The sequence below is a fragment of the Falco punctatus genome, assembly GCF_963210335.1.
Source record: "Falco punctatus genome assembly, chromosome: 1".
NCBI lineage: Eukaryota > Metazoa > Chordata > Aves > Falconiformes > Falconidae > Falco > Falco punctatus.
This window is the reverse complement of record NC_137580.1, coordinates 109,770,335-109,798,318: the sequence shown is the minus strand read 5'-3', so window position 1 is coordinate 109,798,318 and position 27,984 is coordinate 109,770,335. Positions and strand designations below refer to the sequence as shown.

The 27,984-nt window shown below is 39.6% G+C and overlaps 1 protein-coding gene across 12 annotated transcripts in view; it reads right to left on the bottom strand.

Moving 5' to 3' along the window:
- The window catches only part of MED13 (mediator complex subunit 13), a 93,725-nt gene that overhangs the window by 57,187 nt on the left and 8,554 nt on the right, over positions 1 to 27,984 (bottom strand). For 5 of the 12 annotated variants that reach the window (XM_080382279.1, XM_080382276.1, XM_080382278.1 and 2 more), the window contains 2 exons: positions 11,163 to 11,305; positions 1,736 to 6,455 (listed from right to left, as the gene is read on the bottom strand). In XM_080382279.1, the coding sequence (XP_080238405.1) occupies positions 1,736 to 1,801 (66 nt within the window). In that variant the 5' untranslated portion in view covers positions 1,802 to 6,455; positions 11,163 to 11,305. Of the gene's footprint in view, positions 1 to 1,735; positions 6,456 to 11,162; positions 11,306 to 13,571; positions 13,724 to 13,951; positions 13,995 to 27,984 lie in introns of those variants that run through there. The other 7 variants (XM_080382280.1, XM_080382272.1, XM_080382275.1 and 4 more) reach the window with 6 other exon arrangements.

Below are 27,984 nucleotides of genomic sequence, written 5' to 3'. Positions count from 1 at the left end.
AAAATCTCCTTTAATAATGGCAGCAAACCAAGAGCTGTTCATTTTCATGGCAGCTTTAAGCCAGATTTGATTTAAAATTTAAAAAGTGAAAGACAACTGAATAATGTAATTATCTGCAGGCTGCAACTGTCCAATCTGCTGAACACTTGCCTTAGCAAAGAACGTCTTTCTTTTTGCTTACTTATGTATACACTACCTTTTCAATCCAAGATTACTCTTAAGGAAATAGGTAATATGGTAAATCAACTCAAGCATACATTCTTCCAGTCATCTACTACTTCAGAAAATTTCACAAGTTTCTCAATTGTAAAAAATTCTCTCTCTCCCTCTCACTCTCTCGGAAAGCCTCTCAAGTACACTTATTGGTACCAAGAGCTATCAGCCTTCTCATTTCTCATGCTGTTTTTTAAGAATTTAAGCCCTAGTTTTATCATTAACTTACATATCAGACTTGTGTCCACATCGATTACGATCCACTAAATGCCCTAGTTAAATGACTGCTTTATGAAGTAAAAGCGTTAATACTCTATGTAATGGGAAAGAGACAATTGCTGGATTATCTACAATGCAATGCCACACCAAGTTTTAGTGCTAAGTTTTTTCACATGAGGACAGTCACCTGCAGGCACGTAGGGGAGGCATCGCCCCCCGGGTTCTCCTACTACCCGGGAGAATGAGGTAGGCTGGCATTTGCCAAGAAGTCGCTATTTTGTTTTCTTCCCAATATGACAACACCGAGATTACTGCAACATCTAAGCCTAACATGGCAGCCTTCCTACCGTCAGGAGGAGAAGCAATTTAGATAAAAGGTACTCTTTGCAACAGTTGATGGTTTGGAAAGACTTTTAAGATTTAAAAATGCACTACTAACATGGATCTGCAGGCCTGATGCAGGCTGCAGACACGTTCAGGCTGCCCAGATTCCCCCCCATCCAAAAATATGAGTACCATAGCTTGGCACAGGTTTTTACTTACAACAATCTCTAGAATAATAAATAGCAGGCAGTCAGCTAAGATTAGCTGATTTGCATTAAAAAGCAGATGAAACAGCTCAGCACAGCCTCCAAAAATTGTATCACAGTCCAGTCACATCACATTTACTTTGGGAGCTACCGAAATCAACAATTTGAACAATTTTGTACTCGAATTAAGAAAAGGCTACAAAATGGTGCACAACAAAACACAAGATAACACCACTTCACGGGGAGTGCATCACCAAAAGCAGACCTCCAGAATAAAAACAAGCAGTAGAAAGAGATCACTTCAAAAGCAAGGCAGAAGGGAGGTCTCGGCTCAGATTTGTCCGGGATGTCACGAGTGGGGAGCGAAAGGAGAAAGTTCCCGGAGATGCGGGGCTGAAAGGAGGAGGAGCAGCACATCTCCTTAGCTCCTGCGAGAAATTATCACGTTCAGCAGCAGAGATAGGAAGATAGAGAGAAAGGAGGAAAAGTTGCAGGCGAGGAAAGCGAAGGAAAAGGCGAGTGCAGGGAGGATACTACCCAGGAAGAAAGCGGAGGGAGGGGCAAGGCTAGACAGACAGCGATGGAGGGGGAACCAGAGGGGCATGGGAGAGTTGGCTGGCTCCAGGCAGGGCCTACTCTGAGGACTCATCCAACAGAAGCTATGCTAAAAATGGCTGCTTTGCTTCCACTACCCCTTCCTCCCCTCCCCCAAACCTCCTCTCTCTTTCACTCTGTGTCTGCCGTGCGTGTGTGTGCCGGTGGCCGACACTTACCAGGCAGAAGAGGTTGGAATGGCAATCCTCCAGGCTGGCCCCGTTCGGCACGAAGCAGGAACTCATCCTCACAGCCACAACCCACACGCCATTATCCCACAGCCTCCGACAAGAAAGAAAGAGACAGACAGAGAGAGAGAGAGAGAGGGAGAGAGAGAGACAGACACCGAGAGGGAAAGGGGGGAGGGGGGACTATGCACACGCACAAATAATAATACAATTAAATAAGGGATTTACACACAGACACACATGCACGCGAAATAGTTGTGGGATAAATAACCCGGGAGGAGAGTGGTATCGGAGAGGGGGGTAAAAAAAAATATTAAAAAAATAAAAAAAATCTAGAGAAACTCGGAACGTTTTCTCTTCTTCTAGATATCAAACGGGGGAGGGGGGGGTCAAGCCACTGTGGAAGGGGAGAACAGAAAGAGGGAGGTGGTAAGTAATCCAACGACGACGGGAGATTAAGATCAAAATCCTCCCTGTTCCTCTTGTCTTCTCATTCGCATAAGGAGGGGAGGGAGAGGAGGTAAGGTGAAGGGGTAATTGATCCAACAAGAGAATAAAAATGGGGTAATTAATCCAGGGGGGCTAGGGGTAAAAATCAGTTGACATCCCTCCTTCCTCTCTTCTCAGATGCCAAGCAAGAGAAGTAGGGGGAAAAAATATAAATAATCCAGTGGGGGCAATTAATCCAGAAACCTCCCTCCTCTTCCTCCTGTTTCTTTAGTCATCAGATGAGAAAGGGGCAAATTGTGGAATGACTGGGAAGGATTGGCTATGGGAGAAAGAAAAATCCAGGCTCGTCTCTTCGGAGTCCGAGGGCAACAGGGTGGGGGGGGGTTGGGGGGGTGGAGGCGGGGGGTCAGATTCTTCTCCCCTGCTCCAAAAATATTCCAAATAAATTAAAATTTAAAATCATAAAAACAAACTTTAAGGGCCAAAAACAAGGCGAGTCGGAAGAATTCGTAAAGGCAGGGCAAGAAAAATTTCCTGGGGTGTACCCCAAAAAAACATCTGTGGGGGCAGGGGAGGGGGGAAGGTATTCCTTGAGAGAGAAAGGCCGCAAAAGTCTCCTCAGCAGCCCAGCGGGGGATTAAATTCCCCTGTGGAAACCCCCCCTCCCCAAAACGGAATACTCTTCGCAGAGAGGGCGAAACCAAAATATCCTCCGCTGGGTAAAAATCCTTCCGTGGGGAATGGAGGGAGGGGGAGCGGGGTGGAAGGAGGAAATTGCGGGTGACCCTCGAAGTCTCTTCGGGGAAGGATGGAGGAGTCTCCCAGCGGCCGATCCCCAGTCTGTTCGGGGGAGGAGGAAGGGGTAAATCGCAGAGTCTCTTCGGGGAGGCTCGCCCCCCCCCCCCCCAGCTGTCCTCCGGGGCCGAGGGAGCCCCACAAAGTCCACACGGCTGGGTGGGTCTCTTCAGGGGAGCCCGGACCCCGCCAAGTTACCGCCGAGAGCCGGGGGCAGGGGGGGCTCCGGGGCACGGAGGGCCCCCTCCACCGCGCCAAACCCCGCAAGACCCCTGCGAGCGAGGGGGGGCGGCGGGGAGGGACCAGCCCAGCTGCGAGGCTAGTCCCTCAAAAAATAAAAGAGGGGGGTGGGAAAAAAAAAAAAAAAAAAAACAACCACGGGGCGAAGAAAAAAAAGGGAGGAGAAAAATATAAAATTATAGTCTTCACACGGAGCGGTCTCCTGCGGGGGAAGAAGACCCGGCGGCGGGGCGGGAGCCCCCGCTCTCCTCAGGTGAGGGGTCTCCGGGAGGGCCGGCGGCTGCCGCGGGAAGGCTCCGCGCCGCCCCGCTGCGGCGTCCCCGCGGGGGCAGTGGGCGGAGGGCCCCCTCCCCGAGGTCTCCTCGGGAGGGCGGGGAGGCGGCGGCCGAGCCCCGGGCTCTCCTCAGCCGGAAGGGCCGCGGGGGAAGGGGTCGGAGCCCCACAATTCCCGTCCCCGCCGCCGCCGCCGAGACAGAGAGACGCGGCGGCCGCCGCTGCTGCTGCTGCTGCTGGCGGAGTCGGTGCCCCGAAGCCCCCGCCGGCGGGTCTCCTCCTCGCTTCCCCTCAGCGGTGCCTCTGTCGGCGGCTGCCCGGCCGCGGCATCCTGGTCCGCCAGCTCCCCCTCAACGCGTCTTCCCCATGTCGCGTCGCGGCCGGAGCGGGGAGGGAGAGGGGGGGATTCCTCTGCCGTTTAATTCCGAGCCCCTTTTTCTTTAATGGCGGCCACAGGGACGAGAGTCGGGGCCCCCCTGCCGCGCTCCCATTGGCCGCCGCGCCGTCACGTGGGGCCGCCCGGCGATGGCCGCCGCCGCCGCTGGGGGAAGGCGGGTGCAGCGGCGCCGCGCGGCCGCTAGGCGCGTGCCCGGTGAGTGAGAGCCGCCCGCCTTCCTCGTTGGGAGGCCGCCATCTAGCGGCCGCCGTGCGCCGTGGCGCAGCGGGCTGCGCCGCAGGTTTGGGCGCAGCACGGCAGCCAGCGCCGGTTCGAGGCCCGCCTCCCCCCGCCAGGCCCGCGGGCCCGGCTGCTCCCCCGGGTGCTGGCGGCGCTCCCCATCGCCCGCCACCGCGCAGCCCGACTCTCCGGCCCCAGCTTCCGCCCCTTGGCAGAGGCTTCCCACGATCCGGGCTCAGTGACACCGCGCTGGTGCTTTGCACCATGGAACAAATTCCATACCGAATCCTCGGAGCCTTTTTAAACAGGCAGGCAAGTGTTGGAAGTGCTGGCATTAATACTTAATGGGAGCATTAATGCTTTCACTAGTCCCACGGACATAGTGTCTGCCGGAGCAGGACTGTATTCCAAAATTCCATTTTTCTTCATGCACAGATCCGTAACATGCTGTTTGTGAGGACGAAGTAGGTGGGTTCTCTGTTACTATACACACAGATTTGCAGAAGGACTTTGAGATTATTCAGAATTAAGATGCTACAGAAACAGGAAAAGCTATTTTTAAGAGATATTTGGGAATCATACACATCCTGCTAATCCTCACGTATTACAGATTTTCTGTGCGATAGTTGCATGTAGAATGTAAAATTTTTAAGTTAGTACGTACATCATTTTTTGACTGCAAAGTTCAAGTGAAAATACAAACCCATATAAAGTGCCTAAAGTAAAAGAAAGACCTGAATGTCTCAGCCAACATGACATTCACATTAAAATACGATACGTTCATGCAACAGCAGCACATTGCATCACAACTATGCAACATGATGATGTTTCAAAGGCCCTGCAAATTATTTCAGGACTCATGAACAAGACAAGCGGCAACCTTCTGCAAATATCTTGATTGAGTAGGAGGAAAGAAGGACACTCTATAAATAAATTTATATGATAAGTCAAAAAAAAAAAGTGAGGCTTTTTTTTTTTCACCAAGAGAAACTTTGAAGATTTACTCACACTAAGACTATTTTTGTGCATCAGTGTAGGCAAGCAAGATTCTTCTTTTTATCTAAATAGAACCAGAGTATTTTTAACACAGGAGATTCATTCCCTCACTGCTCATCAAAACGCGGCAGCTGGGGACGGAGCCGGGATGCGGGGGGAGGGCGTGTGGAACCAAACCCCTTTCCAAGTGGAACAGATGGTTTTCTCCGTGGTGACTACAGACGAGGACCACGGTGCGAAGAGGATTTGCTCTGCGGCAGCGCTCAGAACCCGCTCCTCCACACTGCCATGGGTGCCGAGGGGCACGCGAAGGCCCTCCGAAGTTTCAGCGTGCCACTTTGGTCATTAAAGCAATTATCTCACTGCACACAGAGAAGTTATTAAGTCACACCTCCCAAAGGAGAAATCCAGTGCTTTGAAAGCAATACAACAAAGCAACATTCAGCATTAGTACAAAAGATCCGGTATGGTTTTCCCTCTAAAAGCAAAAAGCATCCTTTGGTAAAACTGCAATTTTGTAGCGGGAACAGAAATCCGGTGCGATGACTTGGTGTGGGCTTGACGTGCAGCAAACATACTCTTGCATTTCCCCACTGATTTCGGCATGACACCAAATTTTCACTAGCTGAGAATCCACGTCTTTTGCCTGAAACAGCACAGCTCAACGTCTGGAAGAGAGGATTAATCTAGTGTCTAACACTGGTTTTGGCACTGATTCACTTCACAGTTTTGAGGAACTCAGATTCTGTGTCTCAGTTTACTTATTTGTAAAATGCATTTTGAGATCTGGTTCGTTAGTACTTACACATTAGTCACAATAAATACTTACACAGCATCCCAGCACCATCATGCACAGAATATAATTTTTCCAGTAAACATAAATATAGGATAAAGAACTAATAAAATATTGACAAAAGAGGAAATAAAACTAACACATCGACTAGAGATTTTTTTAAGTAATTCCCTTCCTGCTTCAATCCTGAATTACAGAACCTACACGCTTTCCCAATTACACGTACAGCACTAAGTAACAGTAGGACACACAGGAGAGCAGTCACATCCATGTTTGGCAAATTTTGGACCCGAGACATTGCTTGCCCTTTGCATACTGTATGTGCTATTTGGGAAACAAAGCCTGTTTAAAAACTGGGGAGGAGGCAGACACAAAAAAAGCCAACACCACCACTGTGGAAAAAATGCTATTGAAAATATGCTTTCTATTTTTCAGATGGGTTCTTACACAGTTCTTATGTCTGCAACTTCCAGAAGTGCATTAAGCTGCATAATTAGCATCTGTCACATGTAGCCTTTTCCTTCCCTCTTCCTCTCCCTAGAGGGAAACTGTATGAAGAAATTTTAATATAAATTTTAGTATATATACTGTTCAGTGCATTCATTGTTAGGAAAGACACAGTCAAGTTTGTGCTTGATCTGAGGTTCATCTTATAATATAATATAAATATAATATAATATAAACTTCACCAGTTTAAAAAAATGCTGTTGATCCCATCTAAAAATTAACTAGTCTTTTGGAAAGACAACGGTAGCAGGGGTGTGGTTGAGATGGAACCAGGCAGTTAACGCTAGTCACTCATCCTGGTATTAAAGCCTTCTACTCTCACACACATCGAAACATCTAGCCAAAAGTAGTAGGGGATGGACGGTGTTCCCCTTTAGTCAAAACTATTTCTTCTGAAAGGAAAAAACCCCCATATTTTGAAAAAAATCACAACAAAAAGTAGGGCTTCATATTGCTTCTTCATTCACATTTAAAGATACTCCACTGTTGAATGTAAGAAGGTCAATGGACTAGAGCATCTCCTAGTGAATCTCTGCAGACAAACTTAAAAGAAGGTGCGACCTTTAAGAAGTAAAGACTAAAAAGAAAGATATATCACTTAAGAACAACAGCAACATGAAAAACAATCACATTATTTTGCCTTTGATTTCCATTCAGACTCTCTCCTCATTTTTTCCAAGTATTTATTTTCTACTTCATTAGTTCAAAGAAAATTGAGATTATAGGATTGAGCATATTGGCAACAACTGAAGTATGAAGTGCAGACTGAATGCTTAAACTTCAGCTACAGAGGTGGTAATTACTGTAATTGGTCCATGTGAAGCAAAAATATCAAGTAGTATAGAGTTCAAACTCATGCCAGTCAGTCTCCAGTTGGCACCGACAGTTCTATCTGGAGGATACAGAGGTCTCAGCAGGACTTACTGTTGGCAACTGTTCAACAGTTCTCTTCTCCAAATGGTTTCAAAGGGATTTGGTTGGGAAGAAAGATAATTTTTAACAAATTAAACTACCTAAAAATGGCTAAATGCCCAGAGCCACCTAGTCTGCATTAGTCACTACTACCAAACCATTTTAAAAAGAAGATTAAAAATATAATTGCTGCAAAGAAATGCCTATCTGGCTTTAACAATATGATCAAATCCCTGCAAAGTTACCCAAATATGTACTGTACACCATACCACAAGTATATATATAAACATGTCCAGAGTAAAAGGTATAGCAGAATATTTACACAGTGTGTGTTTCTCAGAAAACAACTGGCTCAAGTTACTGGAATCCAGGTATTCCTGTAAGGACATGCCATATAGTTTCAAGATATTAGAAGACCACTTACTTTCTAATTAAAAATGACAATAGCAAAACCCCCATAGGAGATAAGATTAGGGGGACAGTTTATTTCCCGTTAGTATTTATCTTAAAGCATTTGTAAGGTGTCCATAATTGTGATGTAAAACATAATTTAGATTTGCACCAAGAGTTTTCACAAGAGACACTGCTCTGTGCCATATTGATGTTCAGCTGCTTTGTTTAGATTTTGCAAGAATGCTTTTTTCAAATGGTGAATATGTCATTTTTAGCAGAGGTCTCTAAAAGAAGATTTGAGTTTAATGCACAGCAATAAAAAGAGGAATATGAGAATTCTTGCTCTCTTTAGTGTCAGTTTTGGTTAAGACGTATGAATGCACATGAATAGTCTTGTCAGAATCTCTGGGGCTACTGACATTCAGGATCTAACATATTATTACTTCTGACCAGAACATTAGCTGCTGTGCAGTAAGGAGAAGGGAAAGAAAAAGTTAGGACCACTCCCTAATCAGATAGAAATTGTTACGTATTTCTCCGCTTGGAAATCTCTGAACAGAACTTTTCTGCTGTGAAAATACAATGCTCATTTTCTCCAATCTGAGATGAATGACTGTACTTTAAATCTGCAGCAGGAAAAACAAAACAAATCATCATTTAATGCCTGATCTGGCACCTTTTACTCATGGAAAGGATCCTAGTTAACTCATATAAATAAAGGCTGTACAACCAAGTATTACATCCATAAAATGACTCATGCATATCAGAAGAAAGGTTCTAGTTATCTCTAGCTGCTGACTCTTATTTTTTACCACTGAAAGGTTCTTTGAATTACTACTTTCAGATAAAAATAATTAAAGAATTTAGTTAAAGTAAGTTTAATTCAAATGTCAGTGTATATCAAATCTGGATAACAGTACAATGGCTAGGCTCATTCACCAGAAGCAAAAATCTTACAATGTGCTTCTGATTGAGTTAAGAGAAAATACATTTCAGGTTTTTGTTGTTGTTGTTAACAATTTGTTGCCAAATAAACTGAAATTCTTCAAAAGCACTAAAATTAATTTAATCAGTAAGTTTGTCTTCCAAAATTTGAGATGAATGAGTACCTTTCATTTACAGTGCAACAAAAGAGAACATCCTGCATTTTGCAAGTGAAACTACCTTTAGTCCACATTCACCAGTTACAGCATGTCAGACAAAGAAACCTATTTGTTTGGTGCAATAAATGATAGCAGACCTTTACATATTTGAAGTGCAACAGATGGTCTTCCAAGAAGAGCATAATGACTGGCAGACAGTACACTTCATTAGAGTGGGTTGGAATGTCTTCAGCAATTACACAGAAAGTGTTTTGGGGGGAAGCCCTGTCATCTCTATGATTCTTCTCATGTAAATATGATATTTCCCTGTTTAGATGCTAAAAAATTGCATCTTCTAAAACCCAACAAGCTAGCCAGCAAACTGGAAAAGGACACGCCTTTGACCCTCCCAAGACTATTCGAGATGAGGCTCCAGTCATTTTGTTACCTGAGAAGAGAGATGTGAGTAGCAAAGAAAAAACAAATTAGTGTTAAGAGGAAACAACTTTGGGAACGTAGCTGTAAAACTATGAATCCATACCCAAGTATTCCATGAAAATGTAATATATGAAAAAAAAGGAAGGTTAAAACAAGATCCTTCAGACTTGTAGAAGCTGGGAGGTCTACAGATAGAACATGCAGAATATCTAGGAAAAAAACCCCTAAAAGACTAAATTACTGAATAACAACCTCCTTCCTTTGGGAAACGGGTGACTTTCAAAGAGTCGCCAACATGAAACATTGTGGCTGCAGTTCTTCAGGGCAGGGCAAAGGGAGCTTTTCTGAGGCAGTCTTTCCATTTTCATAGACAAGCTATTCCACAAGCCAGTGATTAAGAGTTATAACAAACAAAAAGTAACAAAATGCTTATCTTTAATACTGTGTATGTGGGTTAGAAAAATTTAACTTCTCTCTCTCCCTCCCTTCCCCCTAATCCTAGCATTAGTCTTTCCTGTTATAAAATCTTCCCCACCAAATTCACCCTGAGTAAAATTTTATGTGGCAACATAAACACGACCAAAACGTGTCCTTTAACAATGTAACTTTAAATGTTGATGGAATCATAACTGCATTACTCCCTCTCCAATTAGCAGCAGCATTCTTTATGTTTGCTTATGAAGCGTAAACTGTTCGCTTGTCACTACAAAGACCTTCTGTAGGGGACTTAAAAAAACAGCCACAGCAATTAAAATGACAACAACAGAGGTGGATTGGTCACATTATGACGGAAAATACCCAGCTGTTTCTTTCCAGCAAGAGTATATACCAACTATATGAAATACTCTGACCAAATTTCGTCATTCTACATAATGTTGGTGGATATTCTGGCAAAAGTACAGATTTCCAAGAAAGAAACAGACCAATATAGAACTAAATCTAACCTCACAGACTGATTTATTTTTCCCACCTCATGGGGGTTATCACTCATCCTTTTTACCCATACAAATCTCCCTTTTTGCTAGAACTATAGATACTCTATTCTGTGAGAAAATCTCTAAAAATAAGAGAAATTTTGGGGGTTGTCATCCAAAACAAGCAAGGAAAAACCTGATAGAGTTAGAAGAAGTAAATTGGGTTTTAAACTTACTTACTTCAGTTGTGTTAAAAACATTTTAAGAGTTAATTAAGACCATAAGTCTCATTACACCCAGGCTATTACTTATAAAATGCTAACCTCTGTTACAATCACATCTGTCTCTGCTGCTGGTTCCTGCCTGTTCTGCTACTACAACAGTAGTAACATGGGCAGTTATTTGTAATACATGTAGAAATTTGTAAAAATCATTTTAAACATAAATTTGAATAATAAAAAGTTTGAAAAATAAATATTTCAGGTTAGCTTTTCCTAGTTAAGATTACAGGGACTAAACATCTGAAGGGATAAGGTAGGTTTGATTTCTAATACAGCAAGAAAGACCATGAGAAAATAACTGACACATACAAGACCAGGCATTCAGAGGGACACACACACACCCCTCCCCAAACACTGTCTGTAGAACCCACCTACAGATATGTCCTTGGAGAAAAACTGATGAGAAAATTATCAGGAAGATTTTAATTTCTGTTTCTTTTTTGCCTCTCATAACAGCACAGGCATGGCAAGTGATATGTATCAGAATTCATCCATGCATTGTATTTTGCACATCAAATTAAGCTGATTATTCATGACTTTTTAGGCAAACACAGGAATGCAGAAAACATGTCAGCTGTTATATAGAGAATATATGGGTATTTCATTCCTTAGTTTACATTTAGAAAGAGCGGCAGATAATGAGCTTAACCATTACATTGAGAATAAATTTCATTTGCAAGTTCCGAAGTATCTCTGGTTCCTTATCGGTTTTGTGAACCAGAACTTACAGGTAGCTCATAACATTGTCTTCTGAGTTGTGTTTGTCTCCAGAGTAATTTCCGTAAGTGAGCAAAAGCTTTAACGTTGTCTTCTTTACACCTTCAGCCACAGTGTTTTTCACAAGGTGAGAACTTAAGACTCGGAATAATTACTGCAAAATACAGAGGACAAGAAGAAAAAAAATAAAAATCAAGAAAACCAAAAAACCTGTCTTTTTTCTTCCCTAAATTTCCAGAATTCATCTTCAGATTTCATGCCAGTAAATTAGGTAAAACATTTTCAGACCATAATATTACCCTTCTGTATGTTTCATCTGATATAATTGCTTGACAACAAGCATCTCTTTCTCTGCAAGTATTCTGCAGTGAATTTATTCACAACAGGAAAAAAAACCATTAGAAAAGTGTCTAATTTTAAAAGTTTGCAAATTAGACAGCAGTGACAAACAATTTAGTGTGACAGCATAGGCAAGACACAAACTTGAGCCATTCTACCGTTTTGTGGACACAGAGATTGCCTTTTTCACCAATAGCCACGAGAAAGATCAGACTCCCAAAAGTTTGGAAATCAGCAGGTTTTGACAAACCAGTAATAAATCCTGAGCAAATAAAAAATGTATGTTTGAGCAGTATCTCATAGGTGTAATTATTCTTTGCAGACATTTGCTATTTAAAACAACAGAAAGAATGTTTTGTTCCATCTGACCAAGTGGTATCAGACACCAATTTTACTAAGACAGTGAGCACAAGACTGTTCAGTCTCAAAAGGTGTAAATTCCTTGACATTGGGCTGATAAAATCATTTGAGATTTTGTAATGCATGTCATACAATAATTACATTGTACTTCGTAGTTTACAAAAATGTATTCACAAAAATACAGAAGCTTGTCACACATTCTTTATTTTCAAAGAGTATCACTTATCCATGTAAACAGTCTCATTTAAATAACTGTGATTGCTCACATATGCACATTACTGGATAAAGTAAATAGTACCTTACTGGAATGTATTGGAAACAGAAATCAGAATACCTCTTGTGACTTGTTTTGCAACCTCCTGGAAGTCATATATATCACATATACCACAGAGTGTGAAAATAAAGCTTTACAATAAGCTGGAAAGTACTTGTGTTATTGTCTTTGTTGCCTAATTCACTTAATTTGCCTCAGGAAGACCTGGCTACCCACCACTAGGTCAGAAGGGAAAGTACTGTAACAATGGCTTAGTAAGATGTCCATTGTTCCTCTGAAGTCCTAGGCTTTCATCTACCCAGGCAGCTAAAGCTTTGAGTCACTCTTACTACTCAGATACTCAAACCCAACCAGGTTTAGTAGGCATTAGGTACCAGAAATGCTATCTGCTTTCATACACAATGGGCCTTCTTGTTCGCAGAAGTCTTGCAGGATTCTGTAGTGAAATAGAAAAGAGTCCAAACATGGAAAACTTGAAAACTTGGCCCCACAATGACTGAGAAATGTAAATAAAGCCTTAGGTTGCAACTAGGAATGGAGTTCTAGCTGGAAGTTGAATCAAACCCCTTTGTACAAAGGGAATGACTACTACCTAATAACATATTAAATAAATAAATAAAAATTCTATGACCTGAACAATATAAAACCAGGTTCTATCTGTCCCTATGTCAAGAGGTTTAGCACACTTAGTCAAAAAAATGACTTCTTTAAATAAATAACTTTCTGGAAGACTGGTTGATGCTTGTTAATTACCAGACATCGTCTGAATATTATCATGTTTCACAAAAGGGCAACTTTCAGTGTAATTCCAACAAGGTTTTAGACCTTGTAGAACTTTTACAGCAGGAAACTAGAAAGAAGGCAAAACACTTCTTGTGCTGGAAAGGCCAAAAAGATCCAGTGAAGAAACTGATGGGAAGTGCCCTTCCTCTAAATGCAGATACCTGCGTAACCACAGTAACTGCAGTGAAACAACCAAAAGGCTGTACAAATGACAAGACAACACGGCAGCCACAGAGCAGGACACTCCACTGATGTATGGATCCTGAAAATAAAACTTTTGGATTGCAGTGCCCAGAAGTACAACAGAGAATAAAACCCCGCTTCTGGCAGGTAGAGCAGGAGCCTGTGTCAACAAGAATCACACACTTATATTATTGCTCAACAGATGTATTTTTTCAAATAGTTTATCTCTCCAGTTCAAGTACCTGGAAGGTATGTGCAAACTATTTTGCCTCTTGTGCTTCTTTCATTGTAGAGAAAATGCACACTAGCCAGGATTCAGAACACCTTATTCTTTTTTAAGTGAATAAAAATGAGTAAAAGAAATCTTGTCAATAGACAATCATCCAGTGTATTACAAGAAGATGGGAGGACAACCCTGATAAAGCACAAGCACAGATAAGGCCAATACATATATAAATCAGAATATAGTAAGTACACTTACCACTGAAAAAAATGTAAGTAAAGCCTTCCTTAGGAGAGAGATTTAAGACTATTTTCCTTTCTTCAAATCTACATCATCAGTGAAGAGCCGTAAAGGAGCTTTCTCTTGCAAAGTGGTTGTCTTCACTTTTTGGCAACTGCAGTAAGAACTGCCTTACAAAAAAGATCCCGTAAGTAGGTTTTATCCTGTGAATAATCTCCTCAAAGAGTGAGGAGAAAACACGAGCTAAAATTACTTGCACAATCATGTTTCATAACTGTTCCTAGTCTAGTGGTATTGGCCCTTCCCTTTCCCAAGTACAAAAATGCACAAACTTTTCTCCCTCTTTTACTAAGAGAAAAAACCCAAACACCCAAATCTGCTTATCCTTGGATACTTACAGAGTTTGGAGGAGCTCAAAACAATGGATCACTGTGTGCCTCACTCATCACATAGACACCGAAAAAAAAAAAAAAGTATGGAAAAGAATGCATGAAGTATGTAATTACTGTCTCACAAGATAATTTCATTATTAATACATCCCCAAAGATAGCATGCACAATACTGCAATTTAATTAGATGATAACTGGAGGGGGTTTGAATTTATGAGGTAGTAAATATATTTTGGACTAATAAACTCCAAGGCTGAAGTGTTTATTAATCTAGAATATAAAGATTACATAGCTGATAGGAGACAACCTCAGGTTGTGCCGAGATGCCTATTGTTTATATATTTGAAAATTAATATTTTCCTTCTTTTGGGAGCTAGATCAGAAAGCCCACAATGCTGTAGATGGTACTGAACAATAATACAAACTGTCCGCCAACTATGTGTTCTCAAAGGCAAAGAGTATTTAAGTCTCAGAAGATACTTTGTTTTTAAAGTTTCACCTTTTAATCAATTTCTCACCTAAACTATTAAGTACTGCAAATACACCCTCTATACTATGCCTTCTGACAGCTGTCAATGCCTTATTCTGATGGTAAGAAAGGACAGATTCCCTTGTAGGATAACCAGAGCCTTTACAAGAGTAATGGACCCCTCCCCTGCTCCCCCCAAACACTCAACTCTGTCTCTTTTTTCCTGCTTTTGGATTCACCTGCAAGACCACATCATGTGGTGAGCTAGCACATTGATTTTAGCGTCTCATTACATTTTTTCTTTCCTCAACATTGCTCTTATAAACTTTTTGCCTAGTATAGCACATTAAGGATTTGGAAACTAACTGTTCTCCACTGTGAGGATTTATATCCCAAACAGCTGTGCCAAGAAGTTAAAGGAATCAAATGGCATAATCCATTAACTGGTCCTCAGGTAGTTACAACTAGAGCTTTATAAACTGCCACAGACTTCAGGCCATTTAAATTACATTTCTCTGTTATTCTGAAAGCGTCCATGTCCCACATACACAGCAAGACAGAACAAGTGCAGTCCAGGAAAAAGCGTGCACAATTGAAGTCAAAGACCAGGTTGCTTAAGCCAAAGTTAAGTTTAGGTCTGACACAAATACAGAGGAAGGAAAAGGAAGAAACACCAGGAGGAATAGCATGTGGCACCCTCTCCTTCCAGATGAAACAAGACTAATATGCAAGGGAACCCTACCCACTCACAACCGAGCGATTGCTGCTGTGGCATTAATGAACAAAACCAAAGAGCCCAAAGAACCACGGCATGACGGGGCAGAAGCAAGGAGAGGAGGTAACAGGCAAGACACATCACATCCTAGATTTATTGGTAAGAAAAAATCCTGCTTCTCTGAGCCACTCCACGTTGAGTGACAGCAGTAAAAAAGTTGTGTTACTGAGGGCTGTAAAAGACTTAAAGATATTTAAGAAGATGTTTACTGATTAGCTTAGGTGATCCAAGTATAATTGGCTGTGGGTTCTGAACAGCTTCCAGTCTGGCTCCATAGGTTCAGAGCAAAGGCCTCAACACCAAACCTTGTGAAGGTGATACTGATAATTAATGGGAGATGATGATGACGGTCATTTCTAAAGCTCCTGCCTTTTCATTCCCAGGCATATATACTCTCTCCAAATGAAACAAGCAACAAAGCTAACTTTCCAATATTAAATCTCTATGCAGTATGTTATTCATACAGCTTATGTAGATGTCTTTACCCTCTGGAAAAACAAAGTTTAAGAAAAATGGTTCTATCTTTGGGGAACAGTTTAAGTCTCAGGATAACTACATCAGGAAATCTAACTCTATTACTTTGTATCTTACATTTTATTACTAGATTGGTAATAGGAAATTACCAAATAAAATTGGTATTTTACTTGGTAATTTTTTTCCGTGGGCCTCGTCTAATATGAAAGATGGTGATCATCAAATTTATTCAAGTTTTCCTGTCAACAACATCATTAACCAAATCCCTCAATTTCAAAGTAAATAAAAGCATCTGGGCTTCTCGCACAGCAAGACTGACTTGCATATTTAAGCCTCATATATAGATGAATTTGCACTGGACCGAATTTGCATATTAATGAAGGACTAATTGCTCTTTGCAGTCAATTTTATGCAGATGAATTTACTCCTCTCAGTACAATTTTCATAATGTTCAGAAAGAACCAAAAAATGTAAAACTTTTTAAAAGTACACAAATGTTAGACAATCAAGGAAGAAATATCATAATGACATCAGACAGCTTTACATTAAATTGTATATAATTCATCTTTTATATTGTTGCTTTATTTTAACAGCCTCCCACAAAGAACAGAACAATTCATAGAGTAACTTAGCCTATTCCCCCTCCTCAGACTCAAATTTTAACAGCTTGTAACAACCCATTATATTATCTTGTTTCCAGCTGCAAGGATGGAGCCTGAATTTTTAGGAGAAGTTAAATTTGCTAAAAAGGAATTTATTTTCCCTCCGTCATCTTCATGCCACAGGTCAGATACCCTACCTTCCACAATTTTAAGGTAGTTTCTACCCAATCTGTGCTATTAAGAACAAGCTCAAGGCCCAAATCCCCATTCAGTCTCTCCTTCTGAACTAAAGTACAAAATAATGAGAAAAAGAGAGGAAAGTACATGGGAAAGAGAGACATCAACAAACATCAAGAAAAAAATTGTAACATTAGGGAGGAAAAGGCAAATGTGGAGTAGAAGAGGAAAGGAAGCGGAAATGGAAGGAGAGAAAAATGATTATTCAATGTGTATATATCGGTCTAGCTAAAAAGAGGAAAACTGAAGGATTTGGGACAAAGTTCAAGGCAAAGTAAACAAATATAAGAGAAAAATGTAGCCAAGAATGTACCCACAAAAAGAAAAAGAACAGGAAAGGTAAGGAAACAAGAAATAAAGTGAGAATCAAAGAATAGAAGATGTAAAGAAACCAATAAAAAGAAGGTGTGAAAAATACAGTTTTTCCTAATTCTGTTGGAACATAAGGGCAGTTAGTGGAAATGCATTAGGAATCTGAATTTGCATGTATAGCTTTCCTCTTGCCAAAGAGAAAAGTCTTATTTTAACTGTGAAGACTGATAACCATAATATTTATATGCACCATAAAATCACTTACAGAAGACGATTTTAATCAGAAAAGGAATAGCATAAAAAGTTATATCTTTAAATGACTTCAAGGCCTTTTCTAGAAGGAACACGGGAATACGGTTCACAATCACATCTGCCATATCTTTGATAGCATTCGTTGCCCTGCTCTACAGCTTTTGCTGTTTTAATGTATCCTTTTTAAGGCACACAGTACTCAAGATGCAAATATATGAAGGTTTTATAGCGGTATCAAAAAGTTTCTCATGTTTGTTCTTTATTTCTTTTCTAATAATTCCTAGTATCCTACTTGCTCTCTGGACCACAGAGCATTGAGCTTACAGAGCTCCTATAATCCCCCAACCTTGTTCCTGAGAAGCAATAGGTTATAACCATCACAATATTTAATGATCAAAATAAGAGTCTTCAGTATGAATATCTTTTGACTGAGCTATAGAGTCCTCCTCAAAGAAGAATCAGAAGAGCTCTTAAGCCTTAGATGCAAGGTGGAGGGAGCACAGCAAAACCGACAGAAGGTCACTTTGCAGTTTCTCTTTTTGGTCTTTCCGACCTCGATGACAGAGGCCACAACAGATGGAGCACTCGTTAGGGATACACTCCTCCATGAGCAGTAAAGGCAATGGTTGTACTGAGGCAAGAGCTAGCCATTGCAGGCCAAAAAAAAAAAAAAAAGCCAAAAAAAAAAAAGCCTTTAAGACAGAAGAGTTGGCAGAAAATATCAAACCAAGGGGAAGGATAGGGAAAATGACCAAGAAGCTTTCACTAGCATTCAAAAACAGAACAGACCACAGAACAAAGACAAATAGAGTTATAAAATAATAACAGTAATAATTGGAAAAGAATGAAAAATACTCCACCAGGAAAATACTGCAATGCTACTGCTGAACAATTTTCACAGAGGAAACAAGACTTAGTTCAGCTGATCAGCTCGGAAGATTTTCTTTTACAAGTTATTTGAAAACAAACTACAGTACTTTGTGTACTTTGAAAATACAGCTTTTATTCCACATTACGAATTCAAAATGTCTTCCTGTTTTGCTCAATGAGAGGAATGAAGGGAAATGCATCCTCCTTATAACTTACGTATACAGCATTTGAAAACCTGCTATGGGCACTCCCCCTTTTTTTCCAAAAGATGTCTGGTTCAAGTGATTAATGCTGTGTGAAGGTAAACAAAGATAATTATTCAAACAAGAACAAGATGTTCCACCCAAAATGATTAGCTTTTTCAGTGGATGGGATGCCTACTTCTAATCATCAAGAAAGGTTAACCTGACCAAATTTAATTAGCTACTTAATATAATAATAAAGATGTATACATAATTGGTGAGGAAAAGACCACAGAAGCAACACAGAATCCAAACAAAACTCCCCCATCAAGCACAAAGTCTGGGCTGTTACTGCATGATTACACTGGTAGAAGGATTCCCAAGTTTTTACATCCACTATACATACTTTTGCAATTGCCTATGCAAAAACTCACCTGATTAATAATAATAAACATACATCAAACAAAAAAAGAAACAAACAACATCCCTCAAATTCAATGATACAATGAACCCAATTATTTTTCTTAACACTGTGCTTCAAACTCATAGACAAAGTCAGCTGGTTTGTACAGATTATTTGAGGACTACAGCCTTAAAGCGAAATAAGTTACCATTTCCTCATAATCAAAAGAACTAAGAAATGTTCATCACTTTTTCTGGAATCACAGCTGCTCAACTAACCCCTGGCAAAGCAAAGTTCTGACTCTGAATTAAGAGACAGCTCTTCCTGCTTAAGTGTATTTTAATAGCTATTTCTCTGCAAAACAGATGTTTTTCAAGTTTTGCAGGTACTAAAAATATAAGAACTGGGCAATACATTTTAGAGGGTAGTTCTCATTAATCTGCTAGCATCTGATTTCTGAATGGGGATTACATGTTATGGAAGATTTTATTTTATATATATATATACACACGTATAAAAAAGGAGATCTCAGACAGACATTTTCAACGCAGAGTTGGTATTTTCAATGGGGAAAAAAAAACCACTAGTCTTATTCTGGAATATTTCCCTAATAATGAAATGAAAGCTTTCTATTGCCATAATAAAACAACTTGCGAATATTTAAATATTATATTTTGGAATTCTGCAAAATATATTATGTTTCGAAGGATGTTAGGAGATTTAATTAGCCTTGCATCTCTGGATAACATGTATAGCACTTGCTTGTTGAGGGAGGTTGTATCTCAAAGTGTTACCAACTAGTGGTTTTTAAAGTGGAGGACTAGGCATCAGACCTTCCATTTTCTTTCAATGAAGTTTAAACATCCCTTAAAATAAACAATTCAGTGCAAAACAACGTATCTGATATTGATTTATTCTATTCATAAAAAGTAACAACATAATGGTAAATTCAATCTATTCAATGATAAGTTTATGAGCTTAAATATATCAAAAGGGCAATGAAAGCTAATATATAGTGATTAAATAACAATCTGTGAGAAAAAGACACACAACTTTCAATTCCATTATACTGAAATCATATACTGACAAAAAGCAGGCTTTTGAATTGTTTCAAAGGAAGCTGCAGCCATTTGCCCTTTTTAACAGCTTGGAAGTTCACAAGGAAAGATGAATTTATAATTTAACTGAAGTGTATCTCAAATGAAGTTTTTGATTAAAATCTACATTTCTGAGCCTCCTGGCAGTGCCAATATTGCTGAAACAGGACATCAGCTGCAACGCCAGCAATTCTGGAATGCAATGCCATAAACTGTAAATCAGTTTTGTCCTACTTTAATATTGGTTTAACAATAAAGAAGAACTTTGATGCTTAATATTTAAATAGCATAATTATTCCTTTAGAACCAAGTCCAGAAGGACCTTTCATGGGTACACAACATGAAACAACAACAAAGAGAACGTGCTTTTGCTGCACTAAGAGGCTTTAATTTGTAGGACCTGGGTGAAAGGTACAGCACAATTTCTGTGTGTTGCAGGAGATTCCACAGAAGCTCTTTAGAAGGGGAAATGCTCTCCCACGATGACGGCGATGCCAGTGGATTCATGCACAAAATTGAACAACAAAGCTTAAACACTGTCAAAGCAGAGAACTGTGAACAGTATCCACCACAGTTGCTCAGAAATCACCAGCTGGCTATCCTGGTGCCTTGGTTTTGAAACCCAGACACAAGGGTTGCTTTCTTCATCATTGTTTTTGAAGTCAAGATCTGAGCAAGCAAAGCTTCCCTTTCCCCTCTCTCCTACCCTTTGTTACTTCAGGATGGGTGAAGACAGAAAAATTTAGATCTTTTGAAACTGATAGATAGAGGAATGCCTGTCATTATGAGCTAAGTATTGCCTCTGAACATTTAGTTGATTAGTAATGGTAAGATGCAATAATTTTCCTGTTCTGGAGTAAAGTTAGAGAGAAGTTCTACACCTGCACTAAAACCAAGGAATGCAGGATAATTATAACTGCAATTGTCAATTTTTGTCAATCACACAGGACACTGGAAAACCATTTCCCACTACTTAAATAGATCCAAGGTACTACTGGAAATACAAATATAATTATCTTCTGTAACAGAGAAAACTCTTGTATATTCAAGGAAATGAGAAAGATGTAATTAATTTTGACTTAGAATGCAGTTTGTCCAGACCAAGCAATTACAGAGTTACACCCACCAAGGAAGAAAGTGGGAGTGATAGAGGGATCCGGGCTGAACTCTGACTTTGTGATGCAGGGAACATTCAAAGTAGCAGAAGCTTCTGCAACACAAGACAGCCATCATAACCTGACTGCTAGTGGTGGGATCACACCAGCTGCCTATGCCTACAAATACTCTTAATCCAGTGCTGTACTGTACCATGCAGTATTTGGCCACCATGTTTCATATACATTACAATACAAGCTATGTGCTGGAACTAAATCAGTTATCTAATTAAGAAGTCACTTATAGCATTCAGCCTTAATTTGTTCCATAAATTAAAAAAAAAAAAAAAAAAAAAAAGGTGTAATGAATAGAAAAGGAAAATGAAAGAAGAGAAAGTTTCATGATTAAGGCAGATGAATACTATCTAGGGAACTAAATACTACCACTATTTCTACCACGGAGTTCCAGTGCAATGAAAGGTAAGTTATATAAAGCCATGCTCTTCAACATTCGATCACTAACTGGGCTCTCAACATGAAAGCATCATTAAATGAAAAGTCTAGTTTCAGCTCTATTGCCTGGAATGGTACACTGCACAGTTCGATCACAGGAAGGAACTGTGACAGGTGGAACAAGCTCAGGAAACAGATCCATCCGAGATTTTAGTTGCTAAAGTCTATCAGTATGTTTACATAGTTGTGGATGCAGATTCTGGAAGAGATTCTCTCCTATAGTTTTCCTTCTAAAATGCCAAATTTGTAGGTATGCTTAAAATTTAGTACAGGCTAAAGTCTTTCACGCAGCAGCAGTGGAATATGATGTCTGAGATGAGGCATTCTCACAGCTGTGCCTGTCTGCATTAACCATAAGCTGGAGCCACAGCCCGTTCTCTCTACTCTGCTACTTCACATGTCCTTTGAGTTCAGCCTGTGCGTGCACTTAAGGGGTTACTTGTAGGTACAGGGCTCATAGATCACCAGTACAGGACAGAGACCATGGTGATTCATCTACATAGCCAGGGCCTACAAAGGCTCTACTAAACACAGACTCCAAAAGAGAAGAAGGTAACTGGTACTCTTAAGTAGGCAGAGTTTGCAGTCCCACCAACAGCATTCAGAAATGCCGCTAAAAAAGTAAAAAGTCATAGTGATAATTAGCATAGTAATTGCTGTTAATATCAGAATACATATTAACATCTGAGAACTGGAATATAGCGCTCACCTTTAAAAATAATAGCAACCCTGAGTTATTACACAGAATTAATTTTGAAAGTAAGGAATCTTTATATCCGAATGCAAATAAAGACATCTACTTTATCAATGTAGTAAGAAATCGGTCACAATGAAAACAAGATGGATTGTCATTCCCTATTTATCACCGCATTCTTACTCTACAGTTTTCAAGGGCCATGTAATATCACGGTGAACTGAAACAAAAACTAAACTGCAATTTTATTTGCTCAAGCATTACTTCCTATTTGCATTATTTCAAAATGAAAAATAACTAAATTCCTCTGTATCTTGTATATGTGTATAAATGCTCAAATATTTTATACACAATTATTCTTAGTGTTTAGTGACTTAAGTCCAGAAAGTGCATGTTACATGTATGTCTAGACAGATAAGGATCTACAGATTACATGTGTACAGAGAGGGAGTACGCATATGCAGGCATTTGTATGTAACAAAAGTGGAGTGCTATTTACTACCTAACACAGATGGATAAGTCACTTTGGAAATCTCTGCAGACTTGTGAAATCAGGATGATGTGTTTGGAATCCTTCCTCTCTTCTCCACTGCTGAAGTAACTCAGGCAAATGCATGTTGGCAGTTCCCTTAAAGATGCCAACTAACTCATTTTACATAATAACTTTCAGCTGCAGTAAACACAAACACACAAAAAGCAGGTAACACAAATACTAAAAAATCTAAATTTGTATTACATTCAAAATACATAATGTCTGAACAATGAAATCATACATAAACTAAAATAATTCTTACACTAAGTTGGATTGTCTATGAGACACGTTAGCCTTTTAGGAGTGAAGTCTACACCCAAAGCGAAGTTCCAGTAACAAAGCGGTGTGCTTTCCGAGGCAACTGAGGAATGGCAAATAGATCAAGACATCTCTAGGCCTACTGGTCCCTATCAAATCAACAAAAATTCAGTCTCCTGGGGTATTTATTTTAAGTCCCTGCTCAGAACAGCTCTGTCAAATGCAAAGTGCAAGTCTTCTGTATTAAAGAAGCCTCTTATTCCACAGCTCCTAATGAGCATTTGCTTCAACACTGAAGTGCATGGCTTTCGTACTCCTTGTATATTAATTTATTCATTGCTGGGCCTAAGAAAAGCTTAAATCATAACTCTCTGAAATACCAAATGAAACTAATCTATTTCCAATCTAAATTTTAATTAACTATTCTACTTCAGCATTGCATTTTATTGGTACAAATTACATGGAGGTATATGCAATAAAGAAGCTCTGTAGAACATCTAAATACATGAGAATGAATATAAAAATATTTACTTTGAAACTTTATTTATTTTTCTCCAAATTATAAAAAAAAAAAAAGTATTTGGTTGGCTGAAATAATCTAAGACATAGTAACAGCGTATTAGGTGACAGAAGAAAATGGACCAGATCCTTGTGACTCAACTCCATTTTACCAGGCACATAAAACCAAACTAGTCTCAGCTTGATGCAACTGTTCTATCTCCAAAATGAATGTTAGACATGAAATAGCAAAAAGGCTGGTGAGCCAAATTTATCTTACAGGATTTTTTTTGCTATTATTCCCCTTCTACATTTTCAAAATAACCCTTAATGCTTTTTTCTTTCAGAAGGAAATCTAAGTCTCTCAAAATAATATTTACAATCTCAGATGCAATCTCCTTCATGGTAATTCACTCTGGCTGTTTGTTACCTTCTGTGAAGAACAGATCTGCTTGAGTTCTTAGAACAAAACAACTCTGTTTTCCTGATACACTTCATATTCAAATTATTCCAAAGTGTAGCACAGAGAAATGAATTGGATAAGGGCATAAGGAAATGGGCAATTCATACATGCCTGCCATGACGAGCTCACCAGTAATTGATACAGCTTTGAACATTAAAATAACTTTAATGAGACATGATATTGACCTAAACGCCAGAGTTCTCACCACTATTTCCTTTAAAAAAACCCCAAACATTGATTTAACATCCACTTCAGTCTCCACTGACAAACATTTTAGTTTAATATCTACTTCTGATTTCGATTAAAATACCTTTAGATTGCTACTTAGATACATAAGAATTTCAAAAGCAATCTCCATCTTAGTTTTCTATAGTCTATAATTTTACACTCTCTTATAATTAATTTTAAAAAAATCCAACTTTTATTCCCTTTCTACCTAATTCAAAGACAGATGTAATACACTGCATCTTTCGCTACCTCCTCTCTAAATTAATAACACTGTTTCTGTGCAGCCTGTCACGGAGTTTCCAGATGAAAATAACAGTGTCTGGTGCAGGGGGTCCATCATTTCTGGTGACTACTAACACAGAACTGGACACGATTCTTTCTTTTCTACACCTACAGCTACACTGCAGTAAGAAGTGCAACCCAAGGCACACAGGTACTCTGGCTGTACAGCTGTGCAGCTGCAGCAGCACGGCCTACGACCCCTGCCCTCGGTTTCCGAGCCATTGCTCTCCATGCCAGGTGGACTGACATGAGGTTAGCTTCCCCACACTCTCCTAAGCACACACCTGACTGTTGCGGCAATGCTGGCTGCAGGAAACTGAAACTGTAAGTTAACTTTCATGATTAAGATGAGCTATCACTAATCATCTATTTTTAAGTACAGCATCCTATAAATCCTCCTAATTAGTAAACTAGATGTCTTCTTTTTAGCAAACAATCCCCAGCCTACTTCCTTATTTATCTTCTTGAATTCAATTATATTTGCCACCTGCTGGCCCAATCACCTAAATGACACATTCTGGATATAAGGTAGAAGCTGGGCCATAAACAATAATTTCATTACAGTTCAATTTAAAGTACTTGCCTGCACCTATTTGCTCTGCTTTATAAAGAATGTTTACGCTATTTCCTCCTCCAGGGCTCTGCTAGCTGCAGGACTCTGCACTCCTGTCGGGAGATGCGGCAGCAGCACCAGCAAGAATTTTGCATGGCTCCCTATCTTCCACTGCCAACTCCATAAGGAATCAAAGCTGAGATTTTTGTGAAGGGGAGGAACCACTAGAGGCTGAATAAAGAGGGAAGGCGTAATTTCCAAACCTGGACTGACAAATGGATAAAGGTCCAAAAAATTTAGTCGGTCACTAAAAAGCACCCCTGGTAAAATAAAGGTTAGGAAGTATTTCTTTAGAAGATAAAAATAACAGAACTTTTTTTGACATGGAAAGAAACGGAGGAGGCTGTACTCCTGTTGTTATTTAACTATCACGGGGCTCTAACATCCATCTACTCCCTAAAACCAATAATTTATATTTCCAAAAATCTTCCTAAACTAAATCCGGTCTATAAAATGCACATTTTGCAAACACTTTAGCTTGAAGCATGAATTTGAGTGCTTTGTTCAGTATAGCAGGCTACTCTCAAGTTCGGTAAAAGTAAATGGGCACAGAAGCCATTCACTGCCTTTAAGGATTAAATGACATAGCGGTGGATTGCTATGAAAGTGTGAAAGTGCATGGTCCTATCATGTATGAGCAGATGGAAAGATCAAAGACTGAAATCTGTTTTGGTCCATTTTGTTCTTGACTGGGAACTCAACAACAGCCAAACCATCAGGGTTCTACAGGTCAAGTCTTCAAAGAAACCCACATTTCCTTCCATCGCCTTTCAAAATGCAACTTACAAACTGACCTTCAAAACCTCACTGATACATTCTGAAGCCAGTATGCCTTCCCCAAAAACCACCAAAAACATGGAAAAGCTGCCCTTCTGAAACTGCATTAACAAAACTCAACGCTGTAATAGGAGACAATAAAAGCAATGGCCCAGTTAATTGAGCATTTTCCCCACTTCTCACTGCCAAAGGATACATAAATCCATGCTGCTTCCTTCATAATGGCTGAAAAATTTTCCACTATATTTTCTTATAACTAGTTAAGAATAGATATAAGCACAAGTTATTCTCTAGCAACTCATTTAGTCCATGATTCTGCATCTTTCATCTCACCAATCCTCTCCCAGATTTATCTTCCATTGACTTTCACAGTTTGAAAATCAATGTTAAGCCAATGTTGGGTAAAATTATTATTTTACCATACTTATTTTGCAATAAACAGTAATTTGAGTGAGTGTGTAAAACTGTATTATATATAAATAAAAACATAACCAAACTGGAGGCATAGAGTCAGTTAATGCCCTAATTGAGGAGCCTTGGAGACAGAAACTGTACAGCATTTTTATGTAGCATGTGGGAAAACTGTGCAGCATGGGAGTTTTGAACGTTAATACTGCAGCTGTACTAAATCTACTGTGTCAGACACTGTCTGCAAGCAAACCAGATTTAAGGAAGTACATTTTTACCGCAACATCGGAGGCTGAAAAATTGGTTAACTTGGTTAAGTTCAACAGAACTTACTTAAAGTTCAGCTTACTTAAAGAACAGACATTAATTATGTGCACCTGCTAAACAGTCATGGACAAACAGTTCTGTACATACACAACTATGTGACCTATATACAGGTTCAAATTATGGATCAAAGAGTAATGCATTTTACAATTATTTTAACACTATGGCAATTATGCATGATAGAGAACAATTACTGTATCAGGATCCAAACAATGAAAAATACAAAACATTTCTGTTAACTATAATTTCATTGCTTAATGCCTTTTATCTGCTCTCACATCTTTCTCTGAATGTACTGTAAAATGTTAGATGGATATCAGAGTGACCCTGGGCAGGATTCGCAGATATTAATTTGTTGTAGTGTTTCATATTTTCTCATACGTTAATAGAAAAAAATAATGTTTTACTACACACAGAAATACGCACAAGAGAGATGTTGTACAGCTGCTGTTATCGCTGTGACGCATTTGAGAAATTTAAACAAACATGCCAACTCTTCTGCAAGCCTTGAATTAGTTGTTTTTCCATAAGCACGGAACACCACACTGGCCTTATGGAAGACAGTGCAGAACACATTCTGCAGACCCTTGCTGCCAAAAGGCACAAGGAAATAGCCTCTGTATAAGGAAGTTCTGTGAGATGGGATGCACAACTGGGAAGTTTGCAAAAGTATGTATGCACACAAACACACACCCACAAAAGTTTTGGGCATCTAGTACATTATAGCTGGAATCCTAAAAGTGCTATGACATATTTAATTTATAGGTTAATCTACCTGTATCTGTCTCCTTTCCCTCATGCTGTTGTCCTCCAGCTCTCCCCCCCTTTCACTGAGCTGAAGAGGATCTTTTATTAGTCTGTATATACTCAACCACATGCTCCTTTGTCCACAGACCCTGCTCACACAGTTGACATCTCCATTTGGTCTTCTCTAGGAAGCTACTGTCAAAATTATAACTGTAATGTTTTCAAAACAAACACAAGAACACACACACAAGCAGTGTGGTGTGACAAACCCAGAATCAAAAGCAGAAATTATAGAGCGGCAGACCAAACTTTTCAAATTTGAATGCCTGAAGTTACACATATTAGGAAGCCTGTTTTTCACCAGACATGCTCAGGCCTCCAAGTTACTAGGACTTTCTGGACCACTCAGAAAAGGCCTTTTATTTAGGCATTTGCCTATGATTTCTTGCCTAGCTTCAGACAGTCAAGTCCTACAATTTTCACTAAAACACTGGCACTTCAACTACCATATCAATAAACATGAGCCTGCTAACTGGCTGGAGCTTGAATGGCCCTCAGCAAACTTAGTGTTTGTATTTTTGATCTATGAGCAGTCAGAGACCTGGCTGAAACTGATGGACAGCCCAGTAATTTTCTGCTGAAAATAGGGAAGACAACGCCAGACTTCAAATCATGCAAGCTTACATGCTTAATCATTATAATGTCTTCTGAAAGAAGTTATATATGAGTCTAAGATTAATTTCAATATTCCTTCACCAATGTTTTACTTTGTAAGTAGTTCTTAGTTAAGTACTTTTGTAAGTAGTCTTCCATTAATTCTTTCTATTAATGAAGTAAAGTACTGTATGAGCTAGAACTCACTCTTAAATTAAGATAATCATTATCCAACAGATGTTTTATTTGACTGTCTGAGGGATATGGGTGTACTGTGATTTAGT